This window comes from Syngnathus typhle, linkage group LG10, assembly GCF_033458585.1.
Source record: "Syngnathus typhle isolate RoL2023-S1 ecotype Sweden linkage group LG10, RoL_Styp_1.0, whole genome shotgun sequence".
Taxonomy (NCBI): Eukaryota; Metazoa; Chordata; class Actinopteri; order Syngnathiformes; family Syngnathidae; genus Syngnathus; species Syngnathus typhle.
In genome coordinates, this window is record NC_083747.1 from 14,181,235 (window position 1) to 14,203,016 (window position 21,782).

General features: G+C 48.8%; 2 protein-coding genes and 1 long non-coding RNA gene across 3 annotated transcripts; 1 reads left to right on the plus strand and 2 right to left on the minus strand.

Annotated features, from left to right (window-relative positions):
- Positions 1-1,256: 1,256 nt before the first annotated feature.
- thbs3a (thrombospondin 3a) lies at positions 1,257-12,102 on the minus strand. Its single transcript, XM_061288942.1, has 23 exons — positions 11,883-12,102; positions 7,394-7,591; positions 7,008-7,264; positions 6,332-6,431; positions 6,236-6,262; positions 6,085-6,167; positions 5,873-5,924; positions 5,646-5,794; positions 5,442-5,579; positions 5,126-5,200; positions 4,897-5,049; positions 4,699-4,809; positions 4,525-4,632; positions 4,255-4,414; positions 4,060-4,178; positions 3,937-3,989; positions 3,687-3,868; positions 3,423-3,601; positions 3,268-3,316; positions 2,993-3,189; positions 2,592-2,764; positions 2,298-2,437; positions 1,257-1,472 (listed from the first exon to the last, which is right to left on the minus strand). Exons 1-23 carry the CDS (start codon positions 12,085-12,087, stop codon positions 1,411-1,413), a joined length of 2,970 nt encoding a protein of 989 aa, XP_061144926.1. The 5' UTR covers positions 12,088-12,102; the 3' UTR covers positions 1,257-1,410.
- Positions 12,103-12,291: 189 nt separating this feature from the next.
- On the minus strand, positions 12,292-17,523 carry LOC133160868 (metaxin-1-like). The gene is made up of 8 exons (XM_061288943.1): positions 17,392-17,523; positions 16,332-16,401; positions 16,181-16,260; positions 14,016-14,108; positions 13,751-13,933; positions 13,383-13,459; positions 13,076-13,221; positions 12,292-12,988 (listed from the first exon to the last, which is right to left on the minus strand). The coding sequence occupies exons 1-8, from the start codon at positions 17,470-17,472 to the stop codon at positions 12,768-12,770; spliced, it is 951 nt and encodes a 316-aa protein (XP_061144927.1). The 5' UTR covers positions 17,473-17,523; the 3' UTR covers positions 12,292-12,767.
- A 1,976-nt stretch (positions 17,524-19,499) lies between these two features.
- On the plus strand, positions 19,500-20,688 carry LOC133160869 (uncharacterized). The gene is made up of 2 exons (XR_009715962.1): positions 19,500-19,865; positions 19,947-20,688. It is a non-coding gene; the product is annotated as an uncharacterized LOC133160869 (long non-coding RNA).
- The last annotated feature ends 1,094 nt before the right edge of the window (positions 20,689-21,782 follow it).

Here is a 21,782-nt window from a genome sequence, read left to right on the forward strand (position 1 = left end):
GGTAAACATCGATTTATATCGCCGTGTTTGACCTCGGACATTAGACGCGACTTTATTTTGAAATCCAGTTCATTGTTGCTCGCTTCCTCTTTCCGGGAGGAGTGCGCCCGGCGTTGTTGTGTTGTGAGCAGAGCACGCACGTGAAAGGGGAGGCGACAACTAGTACGCGGCTCCTGGGTTGGTGCTATGGCTAGTGTCCAAAAAGACGAGGAAATTTGCTCCCCTTTAGGCTTCAGGTCATTCGTTTGGAAGCACTTTGGATTCCAAAGAAAAGATGGCTCAACGGACAAGACATGTGCAGTTTGTAAATCCTGCCATGCGGTGAGCAAATATTCAGGGACCAAAAATCTCGCCGCACATTTAAAGAAAAAACACGACATCAAAGTTCAGTGTTAAAGTAAGCACTTTGTATACTACAATACTCTTGTGATTTCCTAAATAAAGAGTTTGCAGTACCTTGTTGATTTTGCATATGAATTGTTATAAATCAGGATATTGTTCTATATTTTTTATTTAAAAAAATATATATATCGGTCGTAGAGCACTATATCGTGATATATCGTGAATGAATCGCAGCAAGCTTTAAGATATCGGCAAATATCGTATCGTAGTTCTTTGTATCGATATGATATCGTATTGTGGCAAAACCCGCGATTTACACCCCTACCTGCAACCTTAAGCCATATAGTCAAGCCCTCCGCGAGTCTGCGTGGTGCATACACCGCACAGCACGGCCAGGAGGTTCCAGGAAAAATCTCGCCTGGGGTACCAAATTGCTCAGGGCCATCACTGACCGTCATTGTACGCTTTCCGTCAGCCGTCATTGTTGCTCTTCCCATAAGCCGTCATCGTGCGCTTCCCGTCAGGTCCTGCAGCAGGCGCTGGTGCTGCAACTCTGGAGGACTTTTGGCCACGAGGAGTGCGAGGACAGTGAGGCTGACTCCGACAACCAAATCGTCTAGGGCGCCGTGTGATGACGTCAAACAAGAAGTGAGGGGCGGAGCTTCCACCTCACATCACACGCGCGTCCACTGCACTTTGTGACTCGATTGCACCTGGGTCCTTCCCTAGTCGGGGAGCCGCAATTATTATTGGCCCATCTTACGTGTTTGTCTGGACAAGATGTGAATCAAATTGGTTGCTTATTTTAACCTCAAAAGTTGTCTCGTGAGCTCTTCACATATGTCCATCAAAGTGCGTGCCATTTCACTCAATTCTTTCATGTCACAAATGATGTTTGTAATAAAAGACTGACAAACATGATCTGTGGCTTTATTCTTTGAAGGGAGTTTTAACACCATTCGCTCCACTTTTTGTCTTCAAGAGTGTCCTTCGATTGACAGCCAATGGCTCAGGTGTGGTCCTGCATCTGGCTTAGCCCCCACCTTTGGCTACGTCACCCATCTGCGCTCACACTTGCACGTGCATCACCACTTGTTGGCCGTGCTTGTGGAAGTCTTCAGGAAGCGTGTCTGGAAGCACGACAGCAGAGCTCATGCGAATTAGAGGTCCGAACGGGATTGCAGCAGTTGTGGGAATTCGCATTCAGCCAATTTTACTTCCCCAATCAGACTGAACCGGCCGTGGAATATTATTTAGAGTAACCTGGACTGAGCGAGAGGAGGAAAGCCCTCTTCCATTGCCGCTATTCCTGCCAACGCGAGTCAGGTTTTGGCTTGTGTCATCTGCTTGTCACGACTCGTCCCCGATCATGTCTGTGTGCTCGCCCCTCCCCTCCTGTGTGCTCATGTCCGTGGTTTCTGTCTGTGTGCTCGCCCCTCCCCTCTTGTGTGCCCATGATTAGTGTGATCATTCTCACCTGCCTCTTGTTACCTGTCTTGTATTTAAGTCCTGTCTGTGTGTCACTCACTGTCGGATCATTGTTGATGTGTACTGTCATGTCTTTTTGGTTCCTGTCTTTGGTAATGTCACTCTGTCTTTTTGTTCTACGTCTTTTTCGGTCAGTCCTGTGGTTGGTTTTGTTAGAGAGTTATCTTAGTTTACCAAGTCTGTATTTTGAGTTCCGCCAATAAACCCTGGTCCAAGCTGCACTTGGTTGCCCTGCTCCATTTCCACACCGTTCGTGACACTGCTGGGTCCCCCTTCAATGGTTGCTGGTAGACTAAGGCATCCTGCTGTGATCGATGGGCAAAGCTTGGAAAACGCTCTGTGGGCACGCCCCCCAGGTCAGTCGTTATTTTTGGAGGGTATCAAAATAGGACGCCGCAGGCTTTGGCTGCTAAGGCTAAGTGCCAGTGCTAGCGATACATTGCACCAGTGTGCGCGGGCATTGTTACCGTTGCAGTGGTAGCGCAGGTTGGACCAGATGATGTTTTCCTGGGAGAAGCAGAGGACCCCCAGTCTGCCCCCCCTCAAAGTGCTGTCAATCACAACGCCCGAGTCAGCCACCATGTCAGAGCCCTCGAACAGACGAACCCTGGAGTGGAGTGCAATACCCGCGCGCCAGCTTAGCATTAGGGTATTTGTTTTGAGTCCAAGCTTAACATCAATGTATCCCATGACTAATGATGAGTGCGCTAGCATAGCATGGGTGAATGACATCATAAACATCTTGATGTTGTTGGACTGACCTGATGTATCCGGCCTGCGGGCGGTGACTGAGCTGCCACCGATATGACGTTTTGTCCTTCCAGCCCACGTTCCTGGGATCTTTCCACAGGAGCGTGGCTTCACCGCTCGTGTCGCCCGTGTGCCACAGTGCGTTCCTCAAATACTCGCCAGGACCCGTGCTCGACTTCATTGCCTGACCGGCACATGCACATACGGATCATGCAAACAGCGCAAGGCCAGAGGACACCACCGGGCCCGTTTTCGGCAGCAGAGACTAACGAGTTGGGTAGAATAAAGAGTCCGCGCAGAATTGTTTCAAACTTATGTCGAATCCGAACAGAGTAAAGGCGGAGAGAGCAGAGCCGTCAGGGTAGAAAGACCAGAGTCCAAGTTGTGCCAAAGTGGAGTGCGGTGCGAGTACCTTGAGGTGCAAGGCGGGGCTCGCCACGGCACTAAACGGTTGTGTCTGCCAGTAGATTTGCTGCGTTTGCTTCCACATGACGGCGTAGAAACTTGACGAGTCTTGATATGAGAACACGAAGCCGACGTAGTCGTCGTCCGTCACCGTGTTCACGTGGAATGTTCCCTCAAAGTCCACCCCGTTGAACCACGTGAAGCCTGCATGGATGCACGCACGGAGATCATTGGCTTGCAATATGGCAACAATGGAGTTCCATGCTTGTGCGACCAACGCACCGATGGCCAGGCCCGGGTCGCTGTTCATTGTTTGCACAATCTCCATCCCCTAGAGAGTGGGAAGAAGACAGAGGAGGAGGAGCAAGAGGAGGAGGTTAGCGATGGCCGAGAATCTCACAGATGAAGCTGACCGCCGCGGGGCGCTGCCGGCTGACCTGATTGAGGACCACCCAGTTGGGGTCGATCTGGGCGTCGCCTTCGGGGTCCAAAACCACCGTCTGATAAGCTCGGAAGTCGGTCAGCGTCACCTCAGCGCTCTCAGGACAGGCGTCCAGGGCGTCCCGGACCGCGTCGTCATCAAAGTCCAGCTCGCACACGTCGCCAATGCCGTTCACTTTACACATTCACATGAAGGCACATCAACACGCGTGAATATGCGCATGCACACACGTTCAGGGGTGGCACTCAATTTTTTTTACAGTCCGAGTCTTGCTGGTGAGGGTTTGCAATGAGTCTGCAGTTGTCCCTGTGATCCGGGATGCCGTCGTTGTCGTCATCCTGGTCGCAGTCGTCTCCGAGGCCGTCGTTGTCGGAGTCCAACTGAGAACCATTGGCGATGTCGGGACAATTGTCCCGGTTGTCCTGGTGGCCGTCGCCATCCCTGAATGCAGCGCACCATGTCATCACCTTCTCTTGGCCGAGGTGTGTGCATGTGTGCGTGTGTCGTACATGTCGTGGTCGTTGTCACAAATATCTCCCACTAAATCGTTGTCCATGTCCGTCTGAAAAACAAAAACATGCTCAATGAAAACCCCAACAGCGTAGAAAAGCTTGCTGCATGCGTGCGTGTACCTGAGTCGGGTTGCTGAGTTCAGGGCAACTGTCGCAGGCGTCTCCGATGGCATCATGATCTCTATCTGTCTGCATGGGATTAGGAACCTTGGGACAATTGTCAAGCACGTTTGGAATGCCTGCACGCGCACACAAACACGCACAAGCCAAGTAAAATACGAGCCCAACCCCGGCTCGCCGATTGCGCTCGGGTACCATCTCCGTCGATGTCCAGGTCGCAGGCGTCCCCTCTGGCATTTCCGTCCGTGTCTGTCTGCTCGCTGTTAGACACGTTGGGACAGTTGTCGCACGCGTCGCCGAAGGAGTCGCTGTCGGAATTCTGCTGGTCCTTGTTGGGAACCAAGCGACAGTTGTCCTGGTCCACACGCGAGGCAACACGCTTGTCATCGGACCGAGCCCAGGTGCCCGTGTGGCATGTGGACGCACGTCACATGACCACAAGCCACGTCCAAAGCGCTCACGCACCTCCACATTTTTTATCCCGTCTCCATCGGCGTCGTCGTCACATTGGTCTCCGATGCCGTCATTGTCGGCGTCCTCCTGACCCGAGTTTGGAGTTGACACGCAGTTGTCCTGACGGACACAACGTTAGTCATCTGATGCCAGGATGATGAAGAGGACGGCGAGGAGGATGCCGACCTGTCTGCAGTGTTTGTTATTATCCAGGCAGGGCAGTGACCGGTCGGGGTAGCCGTCCAGGTCGGTGTCCACGCTGCACGTGTTTCCATTGCCCGCCCAACCCACATTGCACTGCACGCACACAAACACGCTAGCACGTTAGCGAGAAGCGGCACATGCAGCACATCTTGGTGGTGGGCGCGTGCAGGCGCATGTCACCGTGCAGGACGGCACGCCGTTCCTCTCCATGTTGCAGCGGGCATGGGCGTCGCAAGGATTGAAGGTCAAGGAGGCGCAAGAACTGCGGGGGAAGCAGCCTATCGTTTGGTTGCCAAGGTATCCAGCTTTACAGCCGCCACAGCGGAAGGAGCCCTGATCCCAAAGACAACAACGATAACAACGCTGGGCGACGGAGGGAGGCAGGGGGCGGGGCTTACCGGCGACTCACCTCTGTGTTGGTGCAAACCGAGTTTTGCACACAAGCGTCGGGAAGCTCCACGCACTCGTCCATGTCTACACACACCTGAAAAACAACACATAAACACGTACGTGTGCGTGCATACAAATATGCACAAACAAAACCAGCAACACACGAAAACACCTAAGTACGCATTCAAAATTCACAATGACATGCACAGAGACAAAATACAAACATGAGACACATGTACAAACATACAAAGCAAACATCCAACTGAAACTCAGAAGCCTGAAAGTCACACGTGCAGCAGAAGCCTTTTGGACATGCGTGCGTGTGCGCGCGTGACCTGCTTGTGCGTTTTGGCGTAGTGCAGTCCGGTCCCGGAGAGCGGCGGCCCCCGCAGGCCGGGAGGACACGGGCCGCATCGGAAGCCGCCTTCCGTGTTGATGCAGGCCGACGGTCGGAAGCACGGCTGCGCCTCGCACTGGCGGGGACGGCATCGTCACTCGCTGCCATCGTCCTGGGTGCGTGCGCGCGTGCGTGCGCTGACCTCATCCACGTCACGACAGCTCGTCCCATTTCCCAGGGTGCCGGGCGGGCACGGTCCGCAGGTGAAGCCAGGGAAGTGTGGGCTTTCGGCACAGGCCACGCCCCGGTGGCATGGGTTGGGCCAGCAGTGAGAACGCGCCTCGTGAAAACCTGCGGTTGAGCACACACACACACATGTGGCTTCAGCGGCATCCTGACACAAAGCGTGCGAGTGGCAACCCCACTCACCGCAAACTTGACACTCCAGGATGGCGTTCCTCAGCAAAGACATCTCCTTTACCTGCACGCACGCGCACACGTCTTGCCATTTTGTTGGCGCGTAATTGCACACCCACGACAGTAGGTAGCAGTGGCCTTCTTCGGTTCAACTCTTGGCTGTTCCACGATAAGCAATAATGTGGTCTCTGTTGCAAGTCACCCTGGTGTGAAGGGTACCTCACCTGTTTCTTGACATCCTGTCGGAGTTCCGCCAGCATCTGATTGAAGAGGAGCATCTGACCAATCAGCGCTTTGGCGTGATCAGCTGACAGGAAGCAAAGCTCAGTCACCAGATGACAGCCTCTTTCTTTACGGAGGATCGGACGCACTCACCGAGGATAGCGTGCAGGCCGCCGCTCGCTGCGCGCACAAAGCGTTACGCTTCAAGAAGGGCGAAGTCACGTGTACTGCCACAGATGTGTCACTCACCTAGGTTGTGGGTGGAGTCGCCTAGAAAAGGACAGTCCACCAAGGCGCCGGCTTGAACCACACTGCCCCCAACCGCCACACGCAGGATTTCCACGGCGCCCTGAGTGGCAAACAACTAGGCGGCGTCACTCAAACGCAACGGTGCAAACCGCGGCCGGGACTCTCCCCTCCCCATCCGGCTCCTGCGTGCCCGATTCAAACCATCGTCAAGCTTTGCTGCAGGAGTGTCCCCATCATTTGAATCGGGCGTGTGAGAACGGGGTCCCATCCGAAACGGGGCTCACGGGGGCCGTACCCCGGGAAACCGCGCTGTAGGGATTGCTATTCTGTTGCTGAAAATGGGGAATGTGCACCGAGCGAAGGATTCCAAACGCCGCTGTCGTTTCCTTGGCAATCGTTTGCTCATTCCAGTCTCCTCCATTGCGAGACGATTGGGGGCGATTTGTGGCGGCCTAGTGTGGGTACAATTAGCACTGGTGGCAAACAGAAACTTTCACCCGCCGAGAGTGAGACCACATACGTAAAGCGAATGGTGATATAGTGACCATTATGGACAGGGAGCTTTGCACACGCCATCACGGAGCTTTCGTCACAAATATGGATATGAATGACGATATGGTGAGCTTTGGTCACAAATATGCAAGAGGGAGCCACTAGGGGCCGTGGCCAGGTGTACCTGCATGCGCGTGTACGCCTTCTGTCCGTGTCGGATCTCCATGGCATCCGGCTCCCGAGGGAGGGGAGGCAGGTGGGGAGCGCCCTCCGCCGCGTCGGCTAATCGGCAGTCTATGTAGAGCTCCACCCTCATGCTGGCGCGTCGCAGCTCACTCAGACGCACCACCAGCGAACGGCGGTGCCCATCTGACACATTGGCATTCGCCAGGTTCACCGTGTGAACCTTCCCATCGGACGGACGCAAGAAGCGGAGCGACACTGCGCGCACGCACACAGGCAGCCATCAGGAACAGCTCAAAGACAAACAGCAAGTCAACTTGGAATTGTCCAAGGAGAAAGTCAAAAGTGGACCAAACAAAGAGGAAGAAGGAGCAAGTAGTTGGGCACCTTTGTTGATCTTGGCCATGACGGCAACCTCCAGGTACTTCTTGTTGTCGTGCTTCCCATACACACCAAAGAGGACACCGCCGCCCACCTTGGGCGGCAAGCGAATGACTGCCGCCACGTAGACATCGGCTGGCGCACTGGCGCCGCCCCAAACTTCACCCGCCCACTTGGAGTCCTGAGCGCTCAGCACATCCATCACTGGCAGGGAGACAGGACGGTTACCGTAGCAATGCTTGGCGATGCCGTCTGGGGGCGTGGTTTCTTCGGATGGACTTATTGGCGCTCTGGAGTAGAGCCTGATGAGGTGAACTTGCAATGCAGCAATTGTCAAAGTGGGCTACTTGTGTGGACTCCCTTTTGTGGTATGAAAAGAATCACCAGATTTGTTCCGCGAAACAAGTCCAAAGTTACGTTTGAAACATGAAATGCAATCAAACAGAGTTGAAAAGAAACTTGTACGATTGTTTATTTTGATCAGAGTAGCTTTTTATAAATGTGTACAAGTGTATTCAATTTTTACAATAAATTTTGTTGAATTCCACTTTCAAGAATGCATTTGCATTTGATCTTGAACCGCTCATTTTTGGGCAAGACCATCTCCAATTTATTTGGCCCTCGACAAGAAAAACAGTCGATAGCTTTCCCATCTCCGAACATTGTCACTCAGAGGTGAAGAGGATACTACCGTTTTTTTCCGTGTATAGTGCGCCCCCATGTATAATACGCACCCTAAAAATGGCATGCTGATGCTGGAAAAAAGCCTGTACCCATGTATAATACGCACCCAATTTTTATGATTTTTTTTTTTTCTTTAAAGTCCCAATGATCGTCACACACGCAGGAAGGCAATGGGTCCCATTTTTATAGTCTTTGGTATGGTCTTAACTAGGCTGGATGTAATTTTTTTTGTTGGCGTTGATTTCTCCGACTGCCCATAAACGCACCACCGCGCTCCGTGCGCGCACGGGAAAGAGGCGTGCGGACGTGAAAAAGGCGGCTCTGTATGGGAGATACGTTGAAGAGGAATAAAAAACCCTTGGAAACCAAAACTTGGTGATTTCAAGTTTCATTTCGAGGGACATTTGTCACGTCTCGTCCCCAGTTTTGCTATGTGTCTAGGTTGCCATAGTTTCTCTTTGCGTCGCCCCTCTCTTCCTGTGTAACCTCAATCGATGTAACGTGTTTTGTATTTAAGTCCTGTCTGCCCCTCACTCACCGTTGGATCATTGCATGTGTTACTGTCATGATGTCTGTTTGCTTTCTGTTCCTGTCTTTGGTAATGTCACCCTGTCTTTTTGTTCCACGACTTTGTCGGTCAGTCCTGTTGTTGGTTTTGTTTTCTAAAAAAAAAAAAAAAAAAATTAAAAAAAAAAATTAAACATTTTTTGTACCCATGTATAATGCGCACCCCAGATTTTAGGACAATAAATTCGTTACATTTTGCGCACTATACACGGAAAAAAACGGTAAACCAATTTCACGTAACTTGTGGGTGACGTTATAGCTTTGCATCACCCATTTGACACAATTCAGAAAATGTGCAGGAATTTTAGGCCTTTATTTATAATATTATACATAACGTGTGTTTTTGGGAAGATATTGAGGTGTGATTGACTTTAGCCCACTAATAAAATTGCACTACAGTGGATCCCACCTTTTCATCACCACTTATCGTCACAGGTGAATTGTCCCCCGCGCGCCCCCTTCCCTGGTATTTCCCCTTGTCACTCAGTTTCTGTGATCAACTTCTTAGCAAGCACGGCCACCCGATCTGCAGCTGAAGTGGGCGCTAAATTGCCAATTCCCCACACAGTGATAAACAGTGCTAAAACCGCTTTGCGGCACAATTCTTTTTTGGGGGGTTGCTCGTGCCAAAATGCAACACACCGATTCAAGCAGGTGCGTTGGAGACACGTCGGCCCTCGAGGTCGCAACGGCCCAGCCAGCCAGCCTTGCCAACCGCGCGGTTGTACACTTGACATGGTGTGACGTGATCACATTGTAACGTTTACTTAACGTAAAATTTGACGTCAGCCTCTGGCAAACTAAGGCAGCAATTGCTTCGGCTTCTGTGACCGACGGCGGAGGGAGGGTACGCGCGCGTCGTCGTTTAAAACAGTGGTCCCCAACCACCGGGCCGCGGAACGGTACCGGTCCGTGGGTCACTTGGTACCGGGCCGCCAAGCCGCACAGAATTTTTTTAATTTTTTGTCGACGATCAATTAATTCAGGTCAAGACACTCGTCCCGGTCACGTGACATGTTTCCCCAGTCGAGCCCGCAAAGCTAATATGTGGCGACAGGCTAACTAACCAGGCAATGAAGCATTCAAAACTGCTTTAACACATGGATACCAAGCATCCTGCAATAAAAGACAAACCTTAATCACTTCGGGTGTGATTGTCTCCAATTACGTCTAGATGGGACCGGCTCGTTTCTGAGAAACAAACTCAGTGCTCCCACTAATTCACGTACGTAATGGAGTTTTATTTTTGTCATTTGTACTTGTTTTTATGTCAGTCGTATCATCTTATTTCATAGCATTTATATACTTATTATAAATGTATTACCGTTTTTTTCCGTGTATAGTGCGCAAAATTTAACTGATTTATTGTCCTAAAATCTGGGGTGCGCATTATACATGGGTACAAAAAAAAAAAAATACTTTTTTAATTTTTTTTTTTTTCTTTTTTTTTTTAAGTCCCAATGATCGTCACACACGCAGGGAGGCAATGGGTCCCATTTTTATAGTCTTTGGTATGGTCTTAACTAGGCTGGATGTAATTTTTTTTTGTTGGCCTTGATTTCTCCGACTGCCCGTAAACGCACCACCGCGCTTCGTGCGCGCACGGGACAGCAAACGAGCAGGTGATCGAGCAAGCGTCTGATACGAGAGCATTGCGGTCGCATGGAGCGTGTTTGAAGTGAACAGCAGAGAAGAAAGGCAAAGTGTTGTGAAATAAAATGCACAGAACGGATGCGCAAGACACGTCAGCTATATAAAGAGCGAGAGTTGTTTTCTTCCTATTAGTTTCAATTCACAGTTTAATTAGCAGTTTCAATCAGCAAATAACAAAATGCGTATTACAGGTAATATTTTATTTCACAACACTTTGCCTTGTTCCTTTGGTCTCTGCTGTTCATCCTAAAACACAAAGGCGCTCTTTAAGCAATGCGACAGTGAGCGCCCGGCGCGCTGCGGTTGCGCGACCGCACCAAATTAAGCTCCCTGCGCAGTGCGCACTGAGGTCCACTTAAATTTTAGAAAGTACATCAGGACTTTAAAAATATCTTCTAAATTTCAGCGACGGCTCTGTCACAATAATCGACCAGCCCGGTGCAGTTGGGCGGTCGGCGGCGCGCTACGGTTGAGCGTTCTCTCGCGCGCTCTCTCTCTCGCTCTCTCTCGCTCTCGCACACACGCAAACCGGATATCATACGGAGGCCGCCATTACAGATGCGCAGAACGGATGAGCAAGACACGTCAGCTATATAAAGAGCGAGAGTTCAGTTCTCTACCTAAATCCGTATTACAGGTAATATTTTATTTCACAACACTTTGCCTTGTTCCTTTCTTCTCTGCTGTTCACTTCAAACACGCTCCATGCGCACGGAGCGCGGTGGTGCGTTTACGGGCAGTCGGAGAAATCAACGCCAACATAAAAAATTACATCCAGCCTAGTTAAGACCATACCAAAGACTATAAAAATGGGACCCATTGCCTCCCTGCGTGTGTGACGATCATTGGGACTTAAAAAAAAAAAATAATAATATTTTTTTTTTTTTAAAAATTCATAAAAATTGGGTGCGTATTATACATGGGTACAAGCTTTTTTCCAGCATCAGCATGCCATTTTTAGGGGTGCGTACTATACATGGGGGCGCACTATACACGGAAAAAAACGGTATTTATTTATATAAATGTATTTTTTTTATATAAATGCCGGTCCGCGAAAATATTTCTGACATGTAACCGTTCCGTGGGGCAAAAAAGGTTGGGGACCACTGGTTTAAAACACTTGGCCTCCTTTTTAAGAGAAGCAATAGCCAAAAGCAGCGGAGTTACGCAGCAGCAAATTGACTTTGAAAAGTCGTCCATCAGAGACCACGATGGTCGGCAAGTCAAATTTTAATGTGAGAATTTTTCACATTCAACGTGAACTTCATGACGTCATGCGATCTCAAAGGATCTGCTTCCATCAGCGACTCCCCATTGAATGATTTCAGTAGTTTCTCTGGTTTTAAGCACAACTCGGATGTTACGAGCCAGAAAGCTTTCTGTTGAACACTTCGGCCTACAGTACAATGTTACTCTATGATTGTTCGTCATTTTTGGCGGCGCTACTTGATGCCAAACGATTGCGAAAGCCCGACCAAATGCCGGCCGGCTTGTTCTCGAACACCCCAAAGTTCATGACGACTGTAAAAGTGTCCACTCTGCTGTCACTCAAGAAAGAAATGGTGACGAGGAAGAACAAAAGCAGTCTTACCTTGCTGCTCCGGGACTTGTGCCGCCGTTCTGAGCAAGGAGATTGACAGCATAAAAGTCATCATCTCCATCTTCATCCTCTCAAGCTCACTGGAAGACGAGCCGCGGGCGCACAGACCACGACTGCGAGAACGCGGAGCCGCCGGAAGTGATGGGGTGGGAGAAGGGGGCGGGCCCACACGTGACGCTATTGACTGATTGTACATGGGCAGTGAAACCTTGGTTGTAGTCGGGACGAGACGAGTAGAATTGCTTCAACTCGTTTACCTTATCGACAAGTCTTGTCCTTCCCGAAACAAACAAAATAAAAACAAATAGAATAAATACAATTTAAATCGGCCCAGCATAGGGTCGTAGGTGAGGATACTGTCACGCTGGCTGTTCAGCTTTCCAACATTAACACAACGTAGTTGCCATGGATACAGGGCCTTTATTTTGTCTCCGATGATGAAGCTCAACTCAAACTGCTTCCATATAAGCTCGTCAGCACGCACACGCAAACATTCCTGAGCTTTGGCGTCAGGCGTGCAGCTGGAGTACAGACTGAGGGAGCGGAGCTCCCATGAGCGTTACTGACACTATTTCAAAAAGGCAAAAAAAAAAAAATAAAGATTCTACTTATGACATTTCACATGTCAACATGGAGGAAGCAGGAAGGAAATGTGACAGGAGCTCAGAGGAAACATCAGAGCAACAAAAGAGAGGAAACAAGAAAGGTAGATGATGTCAAACAGGGAAAGACGGCTGAGAAACGTGAAGGAAACGCGGGAGAAATTCCAAAAAAGCGGTTTGCAACATCAGTCCTTTTTTTTCAACGGAAGCGGTCTGCAAAGTCAGTCTTCGTCTTCCAACGAAATCGGTCTACGTCAGTCCTTGTCTTCCAACGTCAGTCCTCATCTTCGTCGTCCTCAGGGCCAGCCGAATGTTGTCGCCCTTCCAGCGCCCCCTTGTGGCCGCGCTGGACGGACACCATGCCGGTGAGCAAGGCATATGACAGCATGGCGCCCACCGCCGCCAGCGCCGACAGGAACTGCTTGACGCGCCGGTTGGGCACGTGCTCCACATCATAGCTCTTGGCCGAACACCCCAATCGGGGACCGTCGTTCTCTGTGGACGCACAAAAAGCAAAACGGGCACGGTGGTCAGCACAGCGCCCGGTTGGTATGAAACGTACGCAGACGGCGGCATCCTGACGGGGGAAGTAGACCAGCAGAATGTTGCCGCAGAAGGCGTGCAGGTTGTCCAGTGACTTGAGATGTTGCTGCAACTTCCCGCTGGGGAGCTCGCACTTGAGGATGGGGGCCAGCCAGCCAAACACGACCGCGTCCAGAGACGAAGGCCTGACCAGACGTCGATCACTGTGACGACCAAGCCCAAGCGACACGGCGAGCGACGCGGCGAGCGACGCGGCGAGCGACGCGGCGAGCGACGCGGCGAGCGACGCGGCGAGCGACGCGGCGAGCGACGCGGCGAGCGACGCGCCGAACGGCAAAGGACTCACGAGTCTCCAAAGAAGAACTTTTGCATTCCGAGTCGCTGCGCCAGCAGGTCCATGCAGTTGGTGGCGTCGTCGTACAACTGGAAGAAAAGTAGGGCCGCCTTCGTAATAAGGGTCAGTTTTCAAAAGCTCTTGTCTACCAGTTTGCTTGGAGAGCCTGGGAACGATTTGCAAACGAGCGCATCGACTCGCAACGCTTCATCCATTAGCAAAGCCTTCAACAAATTGCGCAGGGAGAATGAACCCCTTTGAGCTTGACTTGAAGTGGCACTGAAATACATGCTGACAGGCCAGCCCGGGCTCTTGGTGAGGAGGATGTCACGATGTTTCCCCCAAAAAAGCCAAGAAGCTGAAAAGCGCCGGCCGCTCACCTCCTTCTCCAGCTCGTCGCCGGGCTCCAGGCTGGAGTCTCCTCGCAGCAGGCGCAATTTGTCCAGCTCTTGGCGCCGCATGCGGCCCGGCAAGACCAGGCCGAGCGGGAAAGACACATGCTCGGCGTACCAGCGCCGCGTCACCTCCGCAAAGTTCTTGGGCTCCACCCACAGCGCATACAGCTACAAGTGGAAAATGGCACCAGCGAGCGGGTACACGCATTGACACATGCAGACGGACACAGGCGCACACGTGCATACACACCACGGCCGGCGAGAGTTTCTCTTGGACCAGCGCGACGAAAGCCAGGCTGTCTGCGGCCTCCTTGGGCGACAGGTCAAAGTCGGCGTTGTACTTCTGGAAGAGGAAGAAATTGGGTTGTCATGACAACACCGGCAACAAGGAATACACAAGCAGCTCCTCGGCACTACGACCACCCGCCCACATGCGCTTCTGCCAGACGAACAAACCCCCGCCTGCACCCCATGGCTATGACCAGCCTCAGGCCGCACAGCATGCGAGAGCTAATGACTTCCAGCTGCCGGGAAAGGGTCGGGGTTCTGATGCGGAAAATGTGGGTCAGAACCACAGCAAAGCAGAAAGGAGACGACAGGAAAATCTCAGCAATCCTCTTGCAAGACATTCTTGAAAGAAAAAAAATGCTCAAAAGCCATTTTGGACAAAAAGCCTAATTTGCCGTTGCGAGAAATTCCGATAATAAAATGGCGACAAAGTCCTCGCAACTTCTTGCTTTCCATATTTACTGTGTTTGATGATGTGACAAGCGTGGACAAGCGTTTTGCTTCTGCACATGCGGCGTGTCGTTGGCCACAGCCCTGACCTATTGACAAATGACGGTCGACTTGCTGCTGACCGTCGACGCGCCGCATCTGACCGAGCCTTGTGTTGCTTACCGTGTTTTTCCATGCATAATGCGCAAAATTTAACTACCGTTTTTTTCCGTGTATAGTGCGCAAAATTTAACGAATTTATTGTCCTAAAATCTGGGGTGCGCATTATACATGGGTACAAAAAAATTTTTTTTTTTTAGAAAACAAAACCAACAACAGGACTGACCGACAAAGTCGTGGAACAAAAAGACAGGGTGACATTACCAAAGACAGAAACAGAAAGCAAACAGACATCATGACAGTAACACATGCAATGATCCGACGGTGAGCGAGGGGCAGACAGGACTTAAATACAAAACACGTTACATCGATTGAGGTGACACAGGAAGAGAGGGGCGACGCGAACAGAAACTATGGCAACCTAGACACATAGCAAAACTGGGGACGAGACGTGACAAATGTCCCTCGAAATGAAACTTGAAATCACCAAGTTTTGATTTCCAAGGGTGTTTTTATTCCTCTTCAACGTCTCTCGCCTTTTTCACGTCCGCACGCCTCTTTCCCGTGCGCGCACGGAGCGCGGTGGTGCGTTTACGGGCAGTCGGAGAAATCAACGCCAACAAAAAAAATTACATCCAGCCTAGTTAAGACCATACCAAAGACTATAAAAATGGGACCCATTGCCTCCCTGCGTGTGTGACGATCATTGGGACTTAAAAAAAAAAAAAAAAAATTCATAAAACAAAATTCATAAAAATTGGGTGCGTATTATACATGGGTACAGGCTTTTTTCCAGCATCAGCATGCCATTTTTAGGGTGCGTATTATACATGGGGGCGCACTATACACGGAAAAAAACGGTAATTTATTGTCCTAAAATCTGGGGTGCGCATTATGCATGGGTACAACAATTTTTGAAGAAAATCTCCCTCGAAATAAAACTTGAAATCACACCTTTCTTCTTGTTTGTTGTCAATTGCGCATCACATTCAGCCATCCTCCCCAACACACTTAGTCATCAGTAAAATTCATAATTGACGACATCGTTTGATGTGATGGTGCAATCCTTGATGGTGTGTTATTGTCAAATATTGTTTGTTTTTTAATCTCCATCGCAAACCGGATATCATATGGAAGCTGCCATTACAGATGCGCAGAACGGATGCGCAAGACACGTCAGCTATATAAAGAGCGAGACTTCAGTTCTCTACCTAAATGCGTATTACAGGTAATATTTTATTTCACAACACGCTCCATACGAACACAATGCTCTCGTATCAGACGCTTGCTCGATCACCTGCCCGTTTGCTGTCACAATGTACCCTACACAAATCCGAAACATTTCTTTGCTATCGAGTTTGCTAGCGCATGCGCAGTGATACTGACCGGCAGAATAACATCCGGTTGTTCCCAAAGATGATCTTTTTTCTGAAATAATTTTACGTTTATGGACTTAAGTAAGAGTCAAAATTTGGGTGCGTATTATACATGGGTACAGGCTTTTTTCCAGCATCGACATGCCATTTTTAGGGTGCGTATTATGCACGGGGGCGCATTATGCATGGAAAAACACGGTACCTGTTTTTGGAGGTGGACGATGATGTCAGAGGGTCGCCACAGCGCCTCCTTGTGGGCAGTCCTCAGTGCGGGAATGGTACCTGAATGCAAAGGAGAGGTGAGGAGGCGCCCCCTGCAGGCGGGTGCGGGAATCGCGAAGGGTTTTTCTCACCTCCTGGACATCTCCACGGGTTGCTTAACTTGTGGACTTTGAGAGGAGCACCGGAAAATTGAGCGTACGCCTGCCACGAACACATGTTTGGCAAACATTGAAAGGCGTTTTCGGTTTGTTTGCTGCCTCCGAACAGAGACTGCTGGCACTCCTAAGTTGTATCAGCTTCTGTCAGCCTCCGCAACCAGCGTTTTTAAAATTTCATTAAAGACAAAAGCAGACACGGTGACGTGACAACAACATTGGAATCAAAAAGAGCAGAGGGAAGACAACGGAGACGAGTAACCACTTTCGGGTAAGTTCCAATTTTGGCTCGCTTTGCTGCCGTGTGGGGACCCCACTTTGAAACCACAAACGGGTAGGGCTTATTTTGAAAACCATGCTTTTATTTTGGCGCGAGCAATTCAAAGCGGGAAGTATGGTTGGGGCTCGAGTGATATATGCGCTGCGCGACGAAGAACTTGAGAACAAGAACTAAAGGTAGCTTTGACTCCGCTCTGCCGAACACTAAAGCCAAACTTTGACAATAAAAGCTCCTATCAAGTGTCAGGACGTCTCAGAGAATTGTGACGTCTTAGCGAGGCCTGACGTCTTATCGAGGACACCACACGGGCATTTAAACATGAAATCCCAGAAATACATTGTCATCTACGCTTTTTGGGGACACTTGCTTGAACTGACACACGACACGGGAAGTCAATTATGAAATGTTACAACCCCCGCTCAGCAATGTGCTTGCTTACGTGCGCTTGCTTCGGAAACACTGTTGTACAGAAGATTGTTTTGATTTGGTTCACTCCGCTGTTTGCAGCGAGGTCGCCATTGCAAATTTGAATTTGTTGATGCCCTTAATAATAATAAATAAACGCTCAATTAAAAAAAAATAGCAGCTCTAGTAAACTGTGGATGATTTCAGGTACACCTCTGATGCAAGATCCTGACGTGATCGTTACTTGTTTGTTCCCGATCGCACTGGCGCTTTGATTCTGCCTCTACTCGCAAGCATGCTGAACTCTCATCGTGACTGCTGCTACATAAAACGAGACAAAATGCAACCGACCAAAACTACCAAACAATCGCTATTGACGGACGGCAGCCCCCAGTCTCCTTCCCACACGAACAGCTCTTCGGGCGCCGCCATCTTGCCCACCGCCGGAAGTGACGAGCAAATCGTCACTGTCAACGTCGATTGATCGATCGCGTTTTGTGTCCTGTTTGGCAACGGTTTTTTTGCCCGTTTGTGTTGACTTTATTTGTTGATGAGACATAAAATATTGAAAACAAAGCTATGCGTTGATCAAATAAATATGAAGTAACTAGTAACACAATCGGGTAAATCTGGTAATAACGAACTTTATGACTAAGGAAGAAAGTCCAAATACTTTGGTCATTCTGAAAGTGCTTTGATTCACAACAGGCTCGGTGAAAAATGAGAGTTGCAGGGCCGATTTTTGCTATGGGCAATATGGGCGAGCGCCCAGGGCGCAATCCACGGGAGCACTAGCGCTCTCAAGAAAAAAAATATCGCCAGCTTTCTTGCTCAGTCAGTTTCATCTCAAACCTTTCCAGTGGGCACTGGGGCGCCCTTATTGTCACGTGATGTCAATTTTCTGCTGAGAGTCGTGTTGTGTCTGGGTTCTTCGTGCGTACGTGCGTGTCAGAAGAGCAGCCCTCTCCTTTCGCCTGCTCTGAGCAGGCAAGAGGGCGGCAACAGGTGTTGTGCTTGATTTGGTTCCTCCGTGAGATTTTGTTCCCCCTGCCGCGGGAGCGCGCACGCCTTATTTGGAAAGCAAAACCCGATGTCGTACGGCGTCAGCACACCTGCGTGAACTTGGCCCCCCACCCCCCGCAAAATTTAAGCAAAATAGTCTGTTTCGTTTGTGCTTCGTTTGTGCTGGTTTGTGCAGCAAAAATTTTCGTTTGTGCTGCTATGGTTTTTTAGTTATGAACGATTCTTTTATAGGTCATCCAGAGTTCACCCAGCCCCCCATCTGCTCAAAATGGACCCAAAATGGTACCGTTCGTTTGTGCTTCGTTAGTGCTGGTTTGTGCAGCAAAAAGTTTCGTTTGTGCTACTTCCGTTTCGGAGATATTAGACATTTATTTTATAGCGATGACGTCACCCAGCCCCCCACCTGTCTCCAAATGGACCCAAAATGGTACCGTTCGTTTGTGCTTCGTTTGTGCAGGTTTGTGCAGCAAAAAATTTCGTTTGTGCTACTTCCGTTTCGGAGATATTAGACATTTATTTTATAGCGATGACGTCACCCAGCCCCCCACCTGTCTCCAAATGGACCCAAAATGGTACCGTTCGTTTGTGCTTCGTTTGTGCAGGTTTGTGCAGCAAATATTTTCGTTTGTGCTGCGATGGTTTTTTAGTTATGAACGATTCTTTTATAGGTCATCCAGAGTTCACCCAGCCCCCCATCTGCTCAAAATGGACCCAAAATGGTACCGTTCGTTTGTGCTTCGTTAGTGCTGGTTTGTGCAGCAAAAAGTTTCGTTTGTGCTGCTTCCGTTTCGGAGATATTAGACATTTATTTTATAGCGATGACGTCACCCAGCCCCCCACCTGTCTCCAAATGGACCCAAAATGGTACCGTTCGTTTGTGCTTCGTTTGTGCAGGTTTCGTTTTTGCTGCTTCCGTTTCGGAGATATTACACATTTATTTTATAGCGATGACGTCTGGTAGCCCCGCACCCTTGTTTACTTCCAAACGACCCAAAATAGTGCCGTTCGTTCGTTTGTGCTGGTTTGTGCTGCAAAAGTTGTACCGATTGTGCCGGCTGCTACGGCTTTGCAGATATTACACATTTAATTCATAGCGAAGACGTCACCCAGCCCCACGTCACTGTATTTTGTCGCGAATTTCAAGCTCCTGGAATGCTCCTGATGCAGGACAAATACAAGGTAAATATGTTCTTAGCCTTTTTTTCTTTTCTTTTTATCTTACAGAAAACTTTCACTGCGGGGAATGGCTTTTAGTACGAGGATATTTCTGTAATTATGTTTGTATCGTGCTCATTGATTAATTTCCTTGTTTTCAATAAGCCTATGTGATCATTTTTTTTCAATTACATCTGACATGCAAAAGGTTCACCGCAACTTAATACCCTGATGAGTCTATGTCTGCTCCAAAACATTAATTAATGCAACAATTAATACATGTATGTGAAGTTGATGACAGCCAGAAAAAGAAACTTGAAAACGTGAAAAAATAACTTTCTTTGTCAAAGGGAACATTATCAACATTTTTTTCCAACAATTCAAACAATGCATCACTGCACTGTGTAGAACACAGCATGTGGGAAGATCTTAGTATTTACTGATGCTGCTTTCACTCCACTTCCCAGGTCATTATAGATCTCCCAGGCATATGCAGTCCTCCTGCAGTATGCCACATAATGCCCGAGAGAATCCTGGGTCAGTCCTGGTTCAAAGCCAATGACTGCTCTCAAAGTAAAGGTCTTCTCTTTTAGCTCCAGACTGGAGGGAAATTCAAGCAAGGCAACTTCCTTGCAACTGCTACCAAGGTCAGTCCACACAAACTCTCCCAGATTGTAGCTGTGAGTAACATTACCTGAACACAGAGCCTTGCCTGTATTGTTGTCCAGAGTTTTGAATGAAGACGGACACCGGGAAGGATTTTTGGCGTTCAGTGAATCATTCAATTTGTCATTTATTTAATACTACTACTTTTATTTTCTAGAGATGTCAAATCCTTACTCCATGGATTGTTAATTACCATTTTTTCCGTGTATAGTGCGCAAAATTTAACAAATTTATTGTCCTAAAATCTGGGGTGCGTATTATACATAGGTACAAAAAAAAAAATGTTTAATTTTTTTTTCTTTAATTTTTTTTCATTTTATTTTTTTTAAAGAAAGTCATGGTACAACAAAACCAACAACAGAACTGACCGACAAAGTCGTGGAACAAAAAGATAGGGTGACATTACCAAAGACAGGAACAGAATGACAGTAACACATGCAATGATCCAACGGTGAGCGAGGGGCAGACAGGACTTAAATACAAAACACGTTACATCGATTGAGGTGACACAGGAAGAGAGGGGCGACGCGAACAGAAACTATGGCAACCTAGACACATAGCAAAACTGGGGACGAGACATGACAAATCTCCCCCGAAATAAAACTCACCTTTCTTCTTGTTTGTTGTCAATCGCGCATCGCATTCAGCCATCCTGCCCAACACACTTAGTCAAAAAAATCCATAATTGACGACACATCGTTTGATGCGATGGTGCAATCCTTGATGGTGTGTTATTGTCAAATATTGTTTGTTTTTAATCTCCATCGCGGACCGGACGTCATACGGAGGCCGCCATTACAGATGCGTAGAACGTATGCGCAAGACACGCCAGCTATATTAAGAGCAAGATATGTTTTCTTCCTATTAGTTTCAATTCACAGTTTAATTAGCAGTTTCAATCAGCAAATAACAAAATGCGTATTACAGGTAATATTTTATTTCACAACACTTTGCCTTGTTCCTTTCGTCTCTGCTGTTCACTTCAAACACGCTCCATACGACCGCAATGCTCTTGTATCAGACGCTCGCTCAATCACCTGCTAGTTTGCTGTCTGTCACAATGTACCCTACACAAATCCGAAACATTTGTTGCGGCTCCGAGTCACGACGAGGGGCAAGTTTTGGTTTCCAAGGGTGTTTTTATTCCTCTTCAACGTCTCTCCCATACAGAGCCGCCTTTTTCACGTCCGCAGCCCATGCGCGCACGGAGCGCGGTGGTGCGTTTAGGGGCAGTCGGAGAAATCAACTCCAACAAAAAGAATTACATCCAGCCTAGTTAAGACCATACCAAAGACTATAAAAATGGGACCCATTGCCTCCCTGCGTGTGTGACGATCATTGGGACTTAAAAAAAAATAATAATAATAAATTAAAATTTTTTTTTTACAAAATTCATAAAAATTGGGTGCGTATTATACATGGGTACAAGCTTTTTTCCAGCATCAGCATGCCATTCTTAGGGTGCGTACTATACATGGGGGCGCACTATACACGGAAAAAAACGGTAATTACTCTAAAACTTAAGTTTCTGACGTTAGTGCAGGTTCTGCAATGTGAATTTTTGGTGCGTCTCTGGATCTAATTTGCTTGATTTATGTACGATGTGTATCTTTCCCGCAACGTCGTAATTTCTTCTTTCCAGAGGCATAGCCAAGCCGGGGCGAGCCGGGGCGGCGCCCCGGTTAGGACTCCCTGCGCCCCAGTTGAAAAAAATCGAGCTTTTTCGATTCTTCATTTTCATGCCGTTTTTTTTCTTTCGGTCTCGCGCGAATGAGCTCCAGCTGGAGGTTCCGCAAAAAGCTCCATAATCGGTTAAAAATGCTAAGCCGCGTCCCTGGAAGCCTAATCAGGCGTAAAAAGTTAGGCGGAACGGCCCTGGAGCTCCACCTGGAGGTCCG